We start from the raw sequence: 18,633 nt of genomic DNA on the forward strand, positions 1-18,633 counted from the left end.
TGTTATGAATTGATACTATAAATAAAATTGAATTGAATAATCATATATGTGATGTTTTAGGCCTATTGGCAGACATCCATTTAAAATGTAGCCATTGCCAAATAAACACTGTGTTCTCCATGTCCACTGAAGTTCCTCAGCGTCTCTCTAGTAACATTTGTGTGCTCCAGGTAGCTTTGCATAAAAAATGGCCATTCGCGAGGCTACTTTTACTTTTATATTATAAGTACATTTACAAGCCTGTACTTTGTTACTTTTACTTGAGTAAAGTAGTTTAATCAGTACTTCCACTTTTACCAGAGCATTCTTTTAACACGAGTATCTGTACTTCTAGTATGGAAAGTGAGTACTTTTGCCATCTCTGGTACCAGGACATCACATGCTCAAAGATGAAGGCCTGCCCTTCTGGGAGTGTCACTCTCTCTCAGCTGGTCCTACTACCATGGTAACAGGACATTTCATGCACCAAGATAACAGGACATCACATGCACCATAAAATGGGACATCTCGGGCACATGGTGTTTCCTGCATAGAGGATTTTTTGGCACCCCTCAAAAAAGGTTTGCTCTGAGCTCTGAAGTAACATCACCTGCACCAAAATGATTAAAGGGTTGACCTCTAGCTCACCCAGTAGGAGCGGCGCCCCATGTAGGCTGAGCCTGACCTGTGGCCATTTGCTGCGTCTCATCCCCCATCTCTCTCCCACCTTTCCTATCTATCCACTGGCACTTTCCAAAAAAAGGGGAAAAGCCCCATAAAAAATCTTGAAAACAAAAGAATTGAGAATAAAAAAGAGCAATGCAGATCCTGTCTAAATGTGTTTAAGAGAAATTTACCAAACAACTGTTGAACAAGCAGAACATAAACTTGAATATGAGTGTAAATCTCAGTTTTATCTCCAGAGTGGTTTTCCTGGTGATTTATTTAATTAATGACATTTTTTGAAGCAATTTTGTTCATTGGTGTTTTACTTACTCAATCGTAATATACATGTTTATTTATCAAATTGTCAGAAATAACTGATAAATGCATAGATTTCTGTCAAATAAGGTAACACAGACTCATTGCCTTTACTGTACACAGACCGATCATGCTTTCTGTTCTGCGTAGTTTCTTTTGATTGGCTAAGGGCTTCAGACGTTTTCAATGTGGCCTCCTTACGAGTCTCAGAAGGCCAACGTGAATGTCTTTCTGATCCTTAATGTCCCAGATGGCAACATCTCAGGGCTTATGAGTTAACGTCAAGTCAAGTTCAAGGTGTCTAAATAAAGGGCTGCTAAATAGAGTTTACACTGTCTATTATCTGCCAGAGATGCACTTTGATATCATTGATGGACAGCTGATGGCTTATTGCTCTTCACAGAGAATTAATTCATTCATAACATCCTACATTATTACATGCATCATCCATACAAGTAATATATTTCAATATGTTGATATGTAAACAGTCATCAAACATCCCTTAATATCCAATTATAGATTAGTCTAGAGTTTCATGCATATTGTCAAAATCTGTTGGATACTGGATGGTTAAGTAATTATTGCTTTATCTTGAGCAAAGTTAAAAGAACAAAAGTGACGGCAAGTTAAAAGGGATGGGAGTCAGTTGAGGTCCCTGTCCATAGACTGTGTGTGGGACAGGACTAAAGCAGACCACAACGCCCTCCAAAGTCACTGCTGACTACCTCAAGCTCTGGGTTTTCTTCCATGCATTACCTACACTTTACATACCACATACACAAACCAACAGCTCGTTTGAAACTTTAATAAAAAAAGGAGTTACGAGTGTTTTCAGTGTGGTACTAATTGTAATACTAGGCTACTTTTCATAGACTATACTATTGCCATGTTTTGGTGTGTTTGAGAAGTCACAGGTCTGACATGTAGCACTGAGCTACATTTGAAAATGAGACTGATTGAATTGAAATATATAATACATTGTACTAATGAATTTGTTACTAACAAAGTGAATGTCAAGACTCAAATGTTATTGTTTAAATGTTAGAAATATCTTTCTCTGTGTGTCTGTCTATGAACGTGCACATTCAGGGCCAATTAGCCTGGTTGGAGACGTATTATATTTATAGTTTTATATAAGCATCATAAAATATGTTGATGTTGAGATATATCAACGTGACAGATATTATGGGATGTTTTTTGTTTGCCAGAATGGGTCGTGTGTAAAATGTGTAACAAGAAGAGATTTGTATGCTTCCAGCAGGTTTTCAGTCATGTTCAAGATGACAGGAACTCAGTATACTGTATACCATAGACCGTTCAAGAAAATACAGTCTATGATATATACATATATAGACATGTAAGATACTGCTCAGCGGCCGGAAGTCAACTAACTGACCGTTGTCATAGTAACCGTAAACTACCAAAGAGCGCACGGTTCGCAGTGTAGAGGTAGAGAGAGAGAGGAAGATGTCGGACGGCGGCTCGGATGACTTCGATGATGAGCGCAGTAAAGTCGGGGTGAGATGATAGCATGTGAAGCTAGCGTTAGCTGCTAGCGCTAGCATGTGCTGACCTGTTGCGTGTGTTTGAGTGGAGCAGGGATATGAAGGAGACAGAAACGAAGCAGGAGAGAGACACGGAGTCGGGAAGGCTGTCCTGTCCAACGGAGACGTCTATCAGGGACAGTACGAGCACGGCAAGAGGCACGGACAGGTAACGTTAGGACGGTTAAAGCCCTATATATATATATATTATATATATATATATATATATATATCCTGCACTGTAGACTTTCTAAATGCGTCTGTGGTTGTCATAGTGACAACAGCTGTTGAAAACCGGAAGAGAACAGGCAGCTGTCCTCGAGAATATCTCCATTAAAAACGGTACCTATGTGGTCTTTGGAGTATTGTTTGAGGAAACTTTGCGTTTTGAACGTTGTTTGCTGCTACGGAAAAGCAAAGGAGAGAGAGTTGCTCTTCCGGTGACAGTCTAACGTTATCTCTATCTCTTTAACGTTTAAATATTAATATTGTATTTGATTTAGCCAGCCCTTCCTCCACAGCGCTGTAAATGAAAGTCAGTAGACTAACCCAGTGCACCATTACATCACATTGACTAATCGTGGGCATGTCATTAAATTAACTCATTGAAATCATGTGTACACATCATACAGAGTCTCAAACAGGATAGGAGGCAGCCAGTTTTCAACAGCTGTCGTCACTATGACAACCACAGACGCATTTAGCTGAAAGTCTCCAGGGAACAGGATTGCCTGTTAAACCAAAACACCGGTCCCACAGGGGCTGAGTGAAGGTCTACAGCAAATAGACCCTCACATGGAAGCTAATAATAGTAATACTATGTATATGTATATCCTATGTGCACTTTGAATTAAAGAAATGGTGTTAATGTTTCTAGATCCATATTCAGTCTGTGATGAAACAATTGTTCTATCATCGCCACCCAGGTTTCTGTTACGTTAAGTGTAAAATAACTGTCTGTTTCACTGTTTTGTCTAAAGGGGACATATCGCTTCAAGAATGGGGCAAGATATGTGGGAGACTATCACAAGAACATGAAACATGGACAGGGCACCTTCTACTATCCAGATGGCTCTAAATATGAAGGTGAAATATGAGTTCATCAGTGTGTGAGGTTTTCAGCTGACAAGGGTCCAGCTGGAGGTTCAGGAACTAACTCTCAGTGCTGTCCCTCTGGGTGCGTCAGGGTCATGGGTGGAGGACCTGAGACAGGGCCACGGGGTCTACACCTACCCCAACGGAGACACGTATGATGGAGAGTGGCTGCATCACATCAGGTGCACGATATCTATAGTTTGAAAAATCCAAGTGCATGTCACTGACGTGTTTTCAGTTCTGAATATTGCTGTGCCTTCTCCAGCCTGCCAGAGTTCTTTAAACTAAATTCAGTGATTCAATTCAATTTCCATTCAATTGTATTTATAGTGTCAAATCACAACAGCAGTTATCTCAGGACACTTTAGAGAGGTCTATACCATACTTTGTATTTTACAAAGTGGTGATACAGTGATACAGCACAAGAATGGGATTTTTGCTGGAAATCAATGCTGGTGAAAATAGAAATATATTATTTTAGATATCTAGGAAGAATACATGTTGTTTTTTCATTATACAGCAGTATCTACTTACATATTAACAGTAATATATAATGAGCCTAGTTTCAACATAATTTTGACCTGCACATTTCTAAATCCATTCTAATTCGATACAGAAAATGGACATTTGAAACTGGCTGGTAACCTTGATGTGATTGCAGGCACGGCCAGGGCGTTTACCACTACCAGCAGACGGGCTCCCAGTACCGGGGCTCCTGGCTGAATGGCAAGATGGAGGCAGCTGGAGAGTACATCCACTCTAATGCCAGATACAAGGGCAACTTTGTCAACAATAATGTGAGTTCTACTTTAATGACTCAGCCTCTGCTTACTGACGACATGTGGGAGAAGGGTGTCGGGGGACGAGAACAGTTTGGTTCACTAATGCTCGGCAGGATCCATGCCTGTCAGGGTGGGCTGGAATAATACAGAATGAAAGTACTTCTCAATCTTTACTTAAAGGAAATAGTCTTGCCACATCTCTAAATTCAGTTTTTTTACATGCCGCCTGCATCAGAATGAAGCAGTAATGATTCAAAAGCTACAGTTTAGTACACCTTGGGATGCCATCATCCTGATGATCAGAGCGGTTGTAAACCCTCAGGTTAGGCAAACAATCATTATTAGCAACATTCCACATGTACTCCCTTTCCATTTGACCTCCTAATGACTGCTGCCACCTGCTGCGGTTCCCTGCTCTGATGGACTCATTGTCAGTACTGTTGGTGCTGTTAGTACGGCTAGAGAGACCAAGAGGGAATCCTAATTGTAATAAACCGTAGTTTGACTTTATATGATGGCTGTCGTAGTATCCTTGTGATCTGTCACATTTCCAAATGCTGTTGTACTATTAATTGTTTTAGAAATAATTGAAATTAATATAATTGTCTCTTTTAGTAAAATTTAAAAAAGAGTTTAATGTATTTTTTTTATAAACAAAAAAAAGTTGTGATTGAACCCCAGGACCCCATTTTTGGGTTTTATAAAATGTTTCCCCAGATATTTTAAAAACACAGGTACACGTTTTAAAAAAGTAAACCACGCCTCTCTATGATATAAACAACGGGATAACTGTCTTTTGCGTATGAATGTGAAAGGGGGATAAGTGCCAAACAACAACAATGATAATAAAAAATTAGTCAACCAAAATCATTACTATTTGGCAATTGAACAAAACCAACAATACCAGTCTGGCCTTAGCCCTTACAAATTTCCCTTGGGGTTTAAAACCAAATCTTTAACAATGATTCAAATTTTTCCAGCCTTCCCATTGTGATGTAAAGCAGATAGTTTCTCCAGTGGGACGTCTCTGCCATCCCTGTTTTTTGCAGCCTGCGGCCGGGAAGTATGGTTCGCATGGGTGGGGCAGCAGGGGGAAATCCCAAGGGCAGAGCAGGTGTTCCACAAAAAACCCCAGTTTTTTTCTTTGGAACACACCCATGATATGTTAATGCCATGATTGCCCCCAGGAAAAGTGGACAAAAAAACCCATGGAATCTCTTAATGAAGGGCAGCCAAAACGGACAAGGAGAGGGGTAAACTTTTAGAGAGACACGGGGGCCTACCTGGGCTCCAGGAGGGGGGAGCAGGGAGGTTTTGCTCTTCAGCTTCTTGCAGCCATCTTTGTTTCATTTTTCATTGTGGGTTCAGTCCCCCCTTCTTTTTGTCAGTGACCACATATTTGACTTTGACATGATGTGATGACCCTCCAGTAAAGTTGGTGGGGTGCCTGTGTGTCACCTTTAGAGAGCTGGGTTTTTCCAAACCACACGAAAAATACTCGTTAAAGTCCTGCGTAAAAAAGTTTACTTAAAGGGGTGTAATTTTCCCCGAAAAGTACTTAAAGTTCAAAGTAAAAAACCAAAGCAGAAAAACCCCCAAATTTTAAAAAGGAAAAACCCAAATTTACCCAATTGTTTTTTGACTATCATCTCAGCGGACTGTTGGGCCCTTATTGTTGAGGTTTTTTAATAAAACAAATTAAAAAAAACAAGTGGTTTGGTCAGGAATTTAAGTGGGAAAAGGGAAATGCTAAAAAACGTAACAAAACTGTCAAGAAGTGGGAGGAACTAAAATAATGTAATAAAGCGTCGATGATGTATGGAGGATAAAGTAATAGTAACTAAAATAATATAAATAAATCTGTCAGATTTATTATTTTATTTTTTTTATTTATTTTTCTTAAAGGGGGGGCAATAATTTAAAGAAAATTTTCACAAAGTAAATATGCCCAAATTGTAGCCTTAGGGTAATTTCCTCTGCAGACCCCCTGGCGGTTAAAGGTACACAAAAAATAATAAGGGGAACAAAACACTTACACTACACACTATACATATACACGGTTATAAGAGAACAAGGACAAAACAGTGACACGTCAGAAAAACTAACAAAAAGAATGGAGAACAAAGGACAGAGAGACAAAAAAAAAAAAAAAAAAAAAACACATTTACATATTAACAAACCCAATTTTTCAATGCCTGCAACCGTTTGCCTGCCCCTAAAACACCCCTTTTTACACGTTTTTTGGTTTTTTTTTTTTTTTTTTTTTTTTTTTTTTTTTTTTTTTCCGTTTTTTTTTTTTTTTTTTTTTCCCTTTTTTTTTTTTTTTTTTTTTTTTTTTTTTTTTTTTTTCCCCCTTTTTTTTTTTTTTTGTTTTTTGTTTTCCCCTTTTTCATGTTTTTTTTTTTGGGGCCCCCCCTTTAAACCCACCCTTTTTGCAGGCCCCATTAACCCCAAAATTGCACTGACCATAAACCACCCTTTTTGCATGACCCCTATAACCCCCCAATATTGCATAAAACCAAAAACCCCACCCTTTTTGCACGAAAAAATAAAAACTTTTTTACCATTTAAAACCCCCAAAAAATGTACGTTTGGGGGTTACCCACTTTTAAGGGCCCTAAAAAAAACGCTTCCAAATGATTTCCCCTACTTTTTTAAATACCCCCGATAAAACCCCGTTCGGAAAAGGGGGTTCGAAAGCCTTGCTAAACCCCAAGGGGCCCTTTCCATATGCCCCGGACACGACACTTTTTTTTTAAAAAAAATAAAAGGGGGGGCCCCAAAACCCATGTAAATCTTATAGTTTAGACAGGCTGATTAAAAAATTTTGAAATTAAAAAAATTAAAAAAGTTTAATTTTTATCTAAATTTGGCATGGGATATAGAAGGTTTCTTGTCTAATATTTTAAAGCTTTTTTGTACATACTTTGAGGCCATAGCGGGACTGTATAGGCCAAAACCCTTTGGGATACAGTATCAATATGAGCCAGATCATAGCGGGGCGGAAAGTAAAGGGTGCTGATCTGTTAATGAGAACGAAATGCCTAAAATCCCTTTTAAACTTTTCTGTTTTTCCCAAATTTTTAACTGTTTTTTAAAGGACAAATTTTGGTTATCTTTCCCCAAATACTTAAAAACCCCAACATAATCAATTTAGTCCCCCAAGCGAACTTTTACAGCGGTCACGGTTTTTTAGGTTACTAAAAAATTTATCAGCTTTTTTAAAATTTGACACAGGGGGCTCATTCAGCCATTTTTGTAATATTAAAAATGAAGTAGGGGGGTAAATAAAAAAACTAGTAAATAAAATAACTAGAACTAAAGCTTTTTTGGGGTATAAGAAATAAATATTTCTCTGGATTAGCGGTAAAGTAGAAAGTGGCATGAACAGACTTAATTAGTACAAGTACTTCAATATTGGACTTAGTACAGTATATAAAAAATCTTATTTTAAATTTTACCACGCTTTCGATACAGTGAGGCCCTCAGGATTTTTGAAAAATAAAAGGAAATGAAAGTGCTTTCTTGCAAAAAAAAAAACCCGAATCTGTGTCAATTGTAAAGTATTTAGAGCATTTTATTCCCTACACAAATCTTGTGTACTCATTTTTTGCGGGCAAGCTGAGGGGGAAGGGGGGGGGAGTGGCCTCCACACTGTCCTTAAGGATTCCCAAGGTGTCACCGGCCTGCGCTTGGGACTCCGGCAAGACCCTTAGGTGCAGTTGATACACAAGTACAGACCCATATACCACACCCAAAAAATCCGTTTTAAGTCCTTTTTTGTTTTGGGGGATACATTCATTATGGCTGTGTTGGTGACTCTAGTGGAAAAGTTGCTTTAAAAACGAGGGACGAAACCTGGAGTTGGAATGGGTTTTCTTTTCTCAGGGAGGGGGGAAGGGTGTACAGAGAACTGAAAAATGTGACCCAAACCACAAACCTGCGTCTTCAACCTGTTTCAAAGCAAAAAACAGTGGTCCTAAATAGGAAAATAAATCTGTTAAGCAAAAAGTCTTCACTGTTTTCTTATGAATGTGGTTCATTGCTTCTCTAGTTTTTCTCAGAATGTATAAGTGTGCAGTGCACGTCCTTTCCTTTGTTTTCTCATAATGTGCTTCAGTGTGATAGGGGTAATTGTTCTGGGGGCTCTGCTTGGGTTTGTGAACCAGCTGGCTGAGAGATGTCTCTCTGTAGGGTGAGGGCTTCCTTACTGTGTTTTTTTGGTATTTATAAAACTTATATGCTCTCTTTTGAGTTTTGATAATTAATGGGTGGCATCCTAATTCTCCTCTGCGCTCATTATTTGGTGTTTTCTGTTGGACTCATTTGGAGAATGGATTTGCAAAATTCTGCATGCAGAGTCTCAATTGGGTGTCCCATTTAGTAAAGTCTTGGTTGGCAAGTGGACCAGACCTCACAACCATAAAGGGAAATCTATCAAATCTATGCTCTATTGTTTCAGCCACAGAGACATAACCTAAGAATCTGAAGGAGTAATGTGATATTTGTAACATTAATTTCTCTGCATGTAGGTAAAAAAATATCTCAATAGCCGGTCTTTTTTTTTTTTTTTACACCTTTTAACATCTTAATTTAGAACACACATAAAATGATTACAGTGACAAATGCAATGTTTGACAATTCAAGTAGAAATCTTAACAAACAGTCCACACCTCCTAAACAGAATACTTTTTATTTTAACAATAGGCCTATACATCCACTATAGGAAATAACAAGTAAGTGAATGATGACCAAAGTAAATCAAAAATAAATATTCATTACATTTATATAGCGTTTTATCATAGACACTCAAAGCGCTTCGGGGGGGACTACTCACTAAAACAACCAATGTGTAGCCCCCACCTGGATGGTGCATGGCAACCTCACGACTCAGCCCACATCAGCTTTGTAGAAAGGGAGGGGAATATGTTTTTAGTGGTGGGGGAAACAGGAGCACCCGGAGGAAACTCCACACAAGACCCAGGACCCCCGGTACCTTCTCTCTGTGAGGCCACAGTGCTGACCTTTGGGCCAAAATATGAATGTTGAAGTATCAAAATATAGAACATTAAAGAATACAAAGCCAAAAATGGAGAGAGAGAGAGAGAGGAGAGAGAGAGAGAGAGAGAGAGAGGAGCGAGAGAAGAGAGAAGGAGGAGAGAGAGGAGAGAGGAGAGAGAGAGAAACTTTAAGTTTTTGTAGTGCATTCTATTCATTCTGTTCTTTAACTGTCACAATAGGGGAGTTTTGGAGTGTCCGGTCTTTCTAACAATATTATTTTGAAGGATGCAGCTGGAAGTCATTGCTTTCATTATTGGTTACTTTTGAGGAGCAGTACAGAGTCCAGACTAAAAGACTGCCTGGCAGGCTACCATCCAAGTGGGTAAGGCGAAGCTCCCTATTAGGTTAAAAGGTGACTAGGAAAAAGTGACTAGAAAATGAGTTTTGTACCCAAACCTGGGCATGGATAAAACCATTCTCAACTTTTTGTTAAAAGTTCAAAGTAAAAGTTCAAAGTAATTAGCCTGTGCTGACAGTTTGGACTTACATTAGCTGTTTAAGTTGAATTACTAATGTTAACTAGCATGTTAGTTAGCCGTAATTAGCCTGTGCCTATGTTAATGTTAATTGAGATTTCTCTTGCACAGCTACCAGAAGACTTCCAACTTTCAGACAGGTTGCTCACGTCACATCTACGTCATCAAGCTCAGTTGGAGGCTGCGCAGTAACGCTCAGCTATCACCGGAAAAGAGCTTCTAATAGACTTCACTGGTCTCCGTCCAAAGCATAGACTGGTCCATTTCTTTAACTGTCTATGACATCATCATGTGCGGCGGTTGACAGGCCGGGTCCCCGGGAAACCCCACTAACACAGAACGTTTAGGGAACGTTAGGGAACGTTAGTTTTTTGGTTCTCTAAAGGTTCGTTCGAACCAAACCAAAAAAAGCTAACGTTTAGGGAACGTTCCCTCCTGGTTATAACGTTCTCTAAACGTTAAGAGAACCAACCAACGGTAACGTTCCCCTGCGGTTGCGCCGTACCTTCACACAACGTTCCCGTTTGGTTGTTTTTGGTTGTTCGGAGTTAGAAGTAGCATGGTTTGTCACTTGATTATTCACTCAAAAATGATTGACTTATAAATTTAAGAAAGCATAACATTTATTTAAGGCTGATATCAATTTAGCTTAAAATAGTACTTTTGTGCTTGACTTCGGTTTTTTAACTGTCTTCGTGAAACAACTTAAAAGAGGAATCTATCAATGGGACGATTTTCACAACTAAGATAATTCACTTCTTTATTCAGTTTGAAAACCTAACCGTTACAACCCCACACCAGTAGGGGGCCGCTGCTCTGAGCAGACCGATTCCCCCGTTAGAAGAAGAGAAAGCCACAGGACGGACCACGCGGCTCAGCTCACGGAGAGGTAAGCGAAATACTTTGCAGTTTAATGATGTTGTTGTTGTTGTAATGGGAGGGTTTGTGGTTTAACATTAAACTCTTTCCCTCGTATGGGTTTGTTATATTCCGGTTCTTGTTAGGTTGACCAAAAATAAAAGTTTGGCTGAAGTAAACAACTAACTTTAGTTAGTTTTTCAACGTCGTCCGCCATTGTGCTATGCTAGTCATGCAGTGAGCTGCTCAAGTCTTTCTTTTTTAGTAAACTATTTGTGCACAAACCATGTTCTCAATGCGAGTTTATGTGTGAGCCCCCAGGTGAGACTTGGAGTAAAGTTTCATGTTGTGTCGAGCCTTCTTAGTGTTTTAAAAAGGGTTTGATTTGATGCTATCATAGAAGGGCCCGTAGTAGCACTCCATTCAAAAGGGCGAGGCCAGAGTTGGGCTTTAAATGGATTGCTTAAATCTTTCCCTTTGTTTGCTGCTCGTGCACGACGTTTCTGCTTTTTGCATTGTAAGTTTTGTGTAATCATGTTAAAATGCTTTTGTTTATGTTACAATAAGATATCCGTTTTCGGTCTTTTTTTAATTAGTGTAGTACAGTACATAAATAAAGCCAAAATAATCAAAATCCTTAGTCCAGGTAGATAGGCAGCCATCTTGCAACGCACTTTAGCCAGTTATCGTCAAGCTGAGTGAAGGATACAGCAAGGGACGTAATGTGTTGCTACACAGCTGCAGTACTGGCTTTACACTATGCATTCTGTGGATGCTGTGTCTCCCCATTACAAAGTATTGGGTACAATGCAGAAATCTTGTCACGTTCAATGTTACATGACTGTATACATTTTAAATATTTTTGCAATCAGTACAAATTGTATGATTGTTATTCAGATGAATCCGGATGGAGACATTTGAGGAGAAGATGGATTATCTGCTCATGCTCTACAGGAGTCCATGTCACCTCGCTCTGCTCCAAATCCCAGCGTGCCATTTGCCCAACAGCAGCTGGGCCAAATATCCAGTTAAAAAATATGGCTGTGTACAGGTAACCTATTGCTGTCATATTTTGTAAATAAATAATTTTCTCTGTAGGAAACTGCTTTTCTTTTTTCTTTTTTTGCACTACTGGATCACAAATGTTCTCTTAACATAGATTCCTACGCCAAAGCTGTGGACCGGTGTCGGCGGCCTGAGGGACACCAGCATCCAGACAGAAGATGAAGCAAGTGTCCAAAAAAAGGCAGCGCCGACGCCCCAGGAGGTTCATGACAGATTCTTCAAGCGATGGTAAGACCTTTATTATAGACTACATTTTTTCACATATTTCAAATCACAGATTTTGCAATGGGTACACGCTATATGGTCTCTGTATTACAGATGAATCTGTTGCACGACCAGATAAACTGTCCAGGACGGAGCGTGCGTCTGGAAGCCCTGTCTGGAAGTTAAAATTTATGTATGCATTTATATAAAACAGTCATATTCTTAACATGGAAAACCAATGACAGTCAACATGGGCATATCATGGGATGTTCTAATGTTTGTCTCTTCCTGTCTTTTTTCAGCTCAGCAGATAACACTTCCTCCACCACCTGCATGTAAGTTGTTTAATATATATTTTGTCTGATATAAAAGAATAGGTTCATATTTTGTAATGGATGTGCAGGCAACCTATCAACTTCATCTTATAAAAAAATCATATAATTATTTTTATATGTATCAACGCCATGCAGGAAACCAGCTGGTTGCCCAGAGCGGATGAGTCTTTAGTGACCCTACCACGGACTGCCACTCATCTTGGGACACAGTTGAAGGTACAGTTGCTTTGATTTTGTATTTGCAAAGAAGTACAATTTAATGGCAAGGATCACTAGAGTAACACAACATTTTGTTGTTTAAACAGAAGAACTCACACAGAGGAGAGGTGGCTCAGACATGGAGATCAAAATGAGAGGTAAAACTCAGGTTGCTCACGTGTTTGTATGTATGTATGTATGGATGTATGTATGTGTGTATGGAGAGGAGGAACAATATGGAAATTAAGTGGCCATAGTTCTGCCCTAAGAAAACCACTATATAATTGCTAAAATCTAATATCTTAACTGAACTGATCTCTCTTACAAAATGAGATTGTACAAGCTCTACACTGTATGCATATTGTTACTATATGTTTACAGCAATTTTTCCGGTCAACCCTTCGGTGGTTGTACTGGAGGTGATGCCGTCCGCCGCATGCTGCTGATACAGTACAGCCTGCGGGGAAGAAAGACAAAGAAAGCCTTCCAGGACCTGGCTGTATGCAGGGTTATAACAGGCAGGTTTTATTTTATTCTTCACATTAGTATTAGCTTAGCTTGGCTGACAGAGGTTTTAATTTGACCTATAACTTTGCTTCATTTTGACTTCTACTCTAGCGGCCTGCCAGAAAAACTTTCCCCGCGTGACTGCTGCAGAAGCGAGGATTTGATTGGGGCAAGTTCTGAAGTTTGCCCCACACCACACGGTAAATTTAAGTTCTCTGCATTATGTTCATAAGAAAGTTCATCAAAAAAATGTGTAATGTGTTCATTCTTAGTATTACAGTCTAACTTTTGTTTATTCTTTATAGGCCAGCTGAGAAGGACTGAGCCATGGAGCCCCTTTTAACTTTTTTATTAATATTGTTTTAGTGACTTATTTTGCACACACTTTACAAACCCATCTTATGCATCTTGCACTACATTTTACACTACATCCTTATCTTTGTTGTTCTTTTCAGTTTTGGAATATTAAAGTTTTGAAATGCCATCAAGTTTGCCTGTTCATTCCTTCCTACTATATAACTTTTATGTATGTACGTGTGTATTTACAGTACTACATACACACATAGAGTATGGGGTTGTTTTAAAGGTTAGGGGGAAAAAGCTTTTCTAACGTTCTGGGAACGTTCCCTGAAGGTTTGTTTTGGTTGTAGGTTGGTTGTCTGCTGGTTTATGGAAGGTTTTCTTAACGTTCTGGGAACGTTCGTTTTTGGTTACAGCGAACGTTCCCCTAACGTTAAGAGACCGTTCCGTAACGTTCGCTGAGGGTTTGAAACGCTAAGGGAACGTTCCCCTAACGTCGCTAAAGGTTGCAACGTTAAGGGAACGTTCCCCTAACGTTCGCTAAAGGTTGCAACTTTTAGAGAACGTTAGGAGAACGTTCGAGAACGTTCGCGATAACCAAAAAACGAACGTTCCCGGAACGTTAAAAAACCTTCCAATTAACCAGCAGACAACCAAAACTACAACCAAAACAAACCTTCAGGGAACGTTCCCACAACCAAAACGAACGTTCCCAGAACGTTCTGGGAACCAAAAATTGTTAGCTGGTTAGGGGTCTCCTGTATACTCCGGTCGGTTGGTACACACACACACTCACACATCGGTTCATCCGAAGACAACATCGAGGATGGACGACTGTCCTCAACAAACGCCGCTGTTTACATTCGGCGTGATAGCGGACATTCAGTACGCAGATGTCGACGACGGGTACAATTTCGCCAGGACGAGGAGGCGGTACTACCGGAGCAGTCTGAAGCTGCTCAGAAACGCCCGGGAAAGTTGGTCGGACTCGGCTGTAAAACCAGAGTTTATCCTTCAGCTGGGGGACATTATCGACGGCTTCAACAAGGGCCAGGACGCCTCTGACCGCGCGCTACACACCGTGCTGCGGGAGTTCAGCTCCGGCCCTGCGGAGCTCCACCATGTGTGGGGCAACCACGAGTTTTATAACTTCAGCAGGAGCGCGCTGCTGCGTTCACGGCTCAACAGCAGCCCCCACCCTGGCGGCGGCAGCAGCAGCAGCAGCAGCCGGGGGTTTGGAGCCCAGGCTCCTGGCAGTGATATCTATGCCTACTCCTTCCGCCCGTACCCCGGCTTCACCTTCGTGGTGCTGGACGCCTATGATGTGAGCCTGCTGGGCAGACAGGAGTCCAGTGAGCAGTACAGTCAGGCGATGGATTTAATCAAACAGAACAACACCAACGAGGACCTCAACTGCCCCCCAGGTATGCTGACCTGTTACTAGTCACACTTTGATTTTTTTTACACAGACAAAAATAATAGATGGAAGTCAAACTGAGGTAATGCCAATGCGGCGGGGTTGGCTCCAAAAACAAGCCTGTTAGAAGTCTATGAGAAATCTGAAAGTAGGACCTCAGTCAGCAGTAAAGAATGATATTCTTTAAAAGGACACTCGTGGTGGTCTTTGACCGCCAGTCCATGAGCAGCCCTACCGGGGCAGTTTAATGGCACGTGCCTTGCTTAAGGGCGCTGGCAGTAGTTGTAGAGCGGAGACACTATTACTTGATTTCCCCCATCTAGTTTGTGGATGTAGACTTCAATTCACCCATGTAGGCAACATGTTTCATCACACTTTAGCCATTTAACAGACACCAAGGTGACTGATAGATATGATTTTCATATTTAGTGTTCCTATTTCAGTATCCGAGGGCCTGCAGCAGAGGTTTACAATGTTCAACGGGGGCTTCAGTAAGGAGCAGCTGGACTGGCTGGATTCGGTTCTGTCCTCGGCCGATGACAAACAGGAAAGAGTCACACTCGTGAGTAAGTTCAATCTGTCCCTTTATGAAGCGCATATTCGTCTGACTGGGGCTAGCTACTGTATATCAGTGCTGTACATTAATGCAGTCCCTTTAGCATTTATTTTTTTATTCCTGGCATCTTTTAAGTGGAGTTAGTCACACACACACACACACACAAACACACCACCACCAGCACACTTATTTCCTTTTTGAATGTGTTACATAGGGCTGAACCACTTGGGGAAAAATTACTAATTGAGATTATTCTGCCAGGTCTTGCAATTAGGATTTGATTTTAAAGTTTAGCTGAAGTTCAATATTCCCTGTGTAACAGATGAAACATGTCATGGAGCATTATTCAATTCAATTTTATTTATAGTATAAAATAATGAGTTATCTCAAGACACTTTACAGATAGAGCAGGTCTAGACCGCTCTATAATTTACAGATAGAGCAGGTCTAGACCACTCTATAATTTACAAATAGAGCAGGTCTAGACCGCTCTATAATTTACAGATAGAGCAGGTCTAGACCGCTCTATAATTTAAAAATAGAGCAGGTCTAGACCGCTCTATAATTTAAAAATAGAGCAGGTCTAGACCGCTCTATAATTTACAGATAGAGCAGATCTAGACCGCTCTATAATTTAAAAATAGAGCAGGTCTAGACCGCTCTATAATTTACAGATAGAGCAGGTCTAGACCACTCTATAATTTACAGATAGAGCAGGTCTAGACCACTCTATAATTTACAGATAGAGCAGGTCTAGACCGCATTTACTGCGACAGTGACGAGGAAAAACCTCCTTTTGAGGAAGAAACCTGGGACAGACCAAGGCTCTTGATAGGTGTAGTCTGACGGGGCCAGTTGGGGGGTGATGAATAGTGGCCATAACGGTCACAATAAATATGCAGGGCGTAGCAGTGTGTAGCAGGACATAGTCGTGACGTAGCCAGGCACTGCAATGCATAGCTGGACGTTGCAGGGCACTGCACTGCATAGAAGGGTGTATTAGGGCGCTTCGCAGGACCACGGCAACAGCTGCAACCATGATTTAGATGCCCAGGGGCGTAGCTCAAAAGCTAAAATTATAAAAATAACAAAACTATTCCTATGATAAAATATCGATACTTTCCTGTAAACTGACGTGTGTGATATGACTCAGTTCAACAGCAGCATCTACAGATTACACCGTCTACTGTCATGTTAAATAAAGTTATGCAAAATAAAATCCACTGAAAGTACGGCATTTCTGTTAACAATCTGTGATATTTAACATTATTACAGCATTTATCTTATGAAAAAACTGTAAATATAATAATGAGGAATACAAAATGTTAAACCAAATGTTACACCAAACATCCAACTAAATATTCACATTCCATTCACGATTAGCTGATTTTATTCTTTCAAATCTCCATTTCCATCTGCAACCATTCGTGGTTGAGCCGTAGTGTAGTAGCTGGACACGACGGCGGCTCTAGGGACGTCCCTCGAGGCGGTGGGCTTCACGCCGTTGGTTGAACAAAAGGAGCAACGTGGGAACCAAACCATGAATTTTAGAACAGTTTATGGATGAATTGAAAATGAAAGAATGAGTTGCAGTCTTCGTAATATATAGTGTATTATAATACAGAGCAGCTGTAAACGGGTGTGTTTCTGTGCAGGCCACCTTCCCGTGCACCCCCGCTCCACCGAACCCATGTCCCTGGCCTGGAACTACGAGCAGCTGCTGGCTGTTGTCCAATCCCACGGCAGCGTGGTGTGCTTCATGGCTGGACACGACCACGAAGGGGGCTACCACCAGGACACAGACACGGGAGTGCACCACGTGACATTCCAGGGCGTGATCGAGACTCCGCCTGACAGCAACGCCTTCGCCACCGTCTCGGTGTACAAGGACAGGATGGAGCTGAAAGGGAGAGGGAGGATTGCCGACCGATTGCTTCGGTTCCCATGCCTAAGGTCATAGGGCAACATGACACATGGTTTTAGAATATGTCGGGATTCAGAGAGCTATATTCTGGACTGGGTTATTAACAGGATGTTTTTTACATTCTCTAAGAAGTCTGGGAGTTTCCAACACGTCACTTTACAAGAAAGAAAGTCTCCCAGGCAGCCCATATTATAGGCTCACACTTTGGTTAAAGGAGCACTATATCTTCTCCTTCTTTTAGTTCTTTTAGAGGCCGAGGTGGGAATAGCACTGATAACTGGAGCAAATACAATACCTCAAATCAAGTGTGAAATTTATGTCATACACGGCTTTTCATTTAGAGGTTATGTGACAGAATTTGCATATCTATATATGCGTTTTAAGATGGAATTGATTCTTTATTGTAACTGCTGCCTTTTTGCACATATACTAACAGATTATCTTTTTCTGTTATTTCCTGAAAAATAAAATGTGCAATGTAGTGAGAAATGGGATGTGGCTGTGTGTTGCTAACTGTAACTGATACATTGTGAGAAGTCAAACAATTCAATAAATAATAAAACCATAGCATTTATTGTTATTCTTATACTGTATTTTCTATACAAGTGTTTGTAAGCTGCTGAAATCTGTTGCTGGAAATTCAATTTCCTGGCAATCATCCCAAATGATCAATAAAGAGAGTCTAAGCAGAAGGGGCATTTCTGTGTCATCTCTGGCTTCTTATGCTGCATTCAGGTTACATGGGAAAATGGTGGAGACAAGGCTTTTATCTCTTGTGTTTTTCACTTGAGGTTGGATTATGAAGCCTGTCTTTAACATCCCCTGGGCACGTTCTAGCGAGTCAGCTCTCTGCTGATAAATCAGTAGTCAGCCTGAAGGAAAACACTGAGCACAGCCAGACCACTACGATAAGGAGTACCAACATTTACCACAACGACTAAAGTAGTCTGCAGATCAGCTGATGGAGTTACCTCTGGGCATGTAGGGAGTTGTATAGCCGTCTGTCTCCATGACAACTGTGCAAACTCCATCTGCTGACGAAGAGTGTAAGATGCGGTTGAAAGCTCTGATTTAGCCTAAGTAAGTGGACCTTAAGGTTATTTTGTCAAACTACTATCTCAAAGGTCAAGAATGGACTTCCATGCTAAATCAATCCCATGTTTTATTTGTCATGGGAAATCATATTAAAAATACAATTTCAGTGGAATGTAATCAGTCAGTTCCTTCACTGAAAGTATTAAAAACAGTGAAGGGGATATATTTCTGTGTAAAATGGGGGGGGACAATAAGTCAACAGTGCGATGTAAATGAAATATGAAAGACTAATATGTGAAGCGCTTCACATATTAGT

The 18,633-nt window shown here is 40.5% G+C and overlaps 2 protein-coding genes and 2 long non-coding RNA genes across 5 annotated transcripts; 3 read left to right on the forward strand and 1 right to left on the reverse strand.

The window, feature by feature from the left end:
- Window positions 1-661: 661 nt before the first annotated feature.
- Window positions 662-18,405, reverse strand: LOC116671104 (uncharacterized). Its single transcript, XR_004327198.1, has 3 exons — window positions 18,394-18,405; window positions 6,025-6,030; window positions 662-711 (listed from the first exon to the last, which is right to left on the reverse strand). It is a non-coding gene; the product is annotated as an uncharacterized LOC116671104 (long non-coding RNA).
- LOC116671102 (radial spoke head 1 homolog) lies at window positions 2,235-4,540 on the forward strand. The gene is made up of 5 exons (XM_032502051.1): window positions 2,235-2,478; window positions 2,560-2,673; window positions 3,485-3,590; window positions 3,691-3,781; window positions 4,261-4,540. The coding sequence occupies exons 1-5, from the start codon at window positions 2,428-2,430 to the stop codon at window positions 4,523-4,525; spliced, it is 627 nt and encodes a 208-aa protein (XP_032357942.1). The 5' UTR covers window positions 2,235-2,427; the 3' UTR covers window positions 4,526-4,540.
- Window positions 10,105-17,943, forward strand: LOC116671101 (manganese-dependent ADP-ribose/CDP-alcohol diphosphatase). Of its 2 annotated transcripts, none has more exons than XM_032502049.1 (4): window positions 10,105-10,241; window positions 14,137-14,809; window positions 15,246-15,364; window positions 17,014-17,943. In XM_032502049.1, the coding sequence occupies exons 1-4, from the start codon at window positions 10,197-10,199 to the stop codon at window positions 17,179-17,181; spliced, it is 1,005 nt and encodes a 334-aa protein (XP_032357940.1). In that variant the 5' UTR covers window positions 10,105-10,196; the 3' UTR covers window positions 17,182-17,943. The 2 variants fall into 2 exon arrangements, with proteins under 2 accessions (XP_032357940.1, XP_032357939.1); XM_032502048.1 differs by having other exon boundaries at window positions 15,246-15,368; window positions 17,014-17,936.
- On the forward strand, window positions 10,445-12,230 carry LOC116671103 (uncharacterized). The gene is made up of 4 exons (XR_004327197.1): window positions 10,445-10,807; window positions 11,674-11,827; window positions 11,936-12,069; window positions 12,160-12,230. It is a non-coding gene; the product is annotated as an uncharacterized LOC116671103 (long non-coding RNA).
- Window positions 18,406-18,633: the final 228 nt, after the last annotated feature.

Source organism: Etheostoma spectabile, chromosome 21, assembly GCF_008692095.1.
Source record: "Etheostoma spectabile isolate EspeVRDwgs_2016 chromosome 21, UIUC_Espe_1.0, whole genome shotgun sequence".
Classification (NCBI taxonomy): domain Eukaryota; kingdom Metazoa; phylum Chordata; class Actinopteri; order Perciformes; family Percidae; genus Etheostoma; species Etheostoma spectabile.

Coding starts and splice junctions, on each gene's coding strand:
- LOC116671102 (XM_032502051.1), top strand. CDS start 2,428: ATGTCGGACGGCGGCTCGGATGACTTCGATGATGAGCGCAGTAAAGTC. Junction 2,479..2,559: donor ATGAGCGCAGTAAAGTCGGG/GTGAGATGATAG, acceptor TGAGTGGAGCAG/GGATATGAAGGAGACAGAAA. Junction 2,674..3,484: donor ACGGCAAGAGGCACGGACAG/GTAACGTTAGGA, acceptor TTTTGTCTAAAG/GGGACATATCGCTTCAAGAA.
- LOC116671101 (XM_032502048.1), top strand. CDS start 10,197: ATGACATCATCATGTGCGGCGGTTGACAGGCCGGGTCCCCGGGAA. Junction 10,242..14,136: donor ACAGGCCGGGTCCCCGGGAA/ACCCCACTAACA, acceptor TTAGCTGGTTAG/GGGTCTCCTGTATACTCCGG. Junction 15,369..17,013: donor GGAAAGAGTCACACTCGTGA/GTAAGTTCAATC, acceptor GTTTCTGTGCAG/GCCACCTTCCCGTGCACCCC.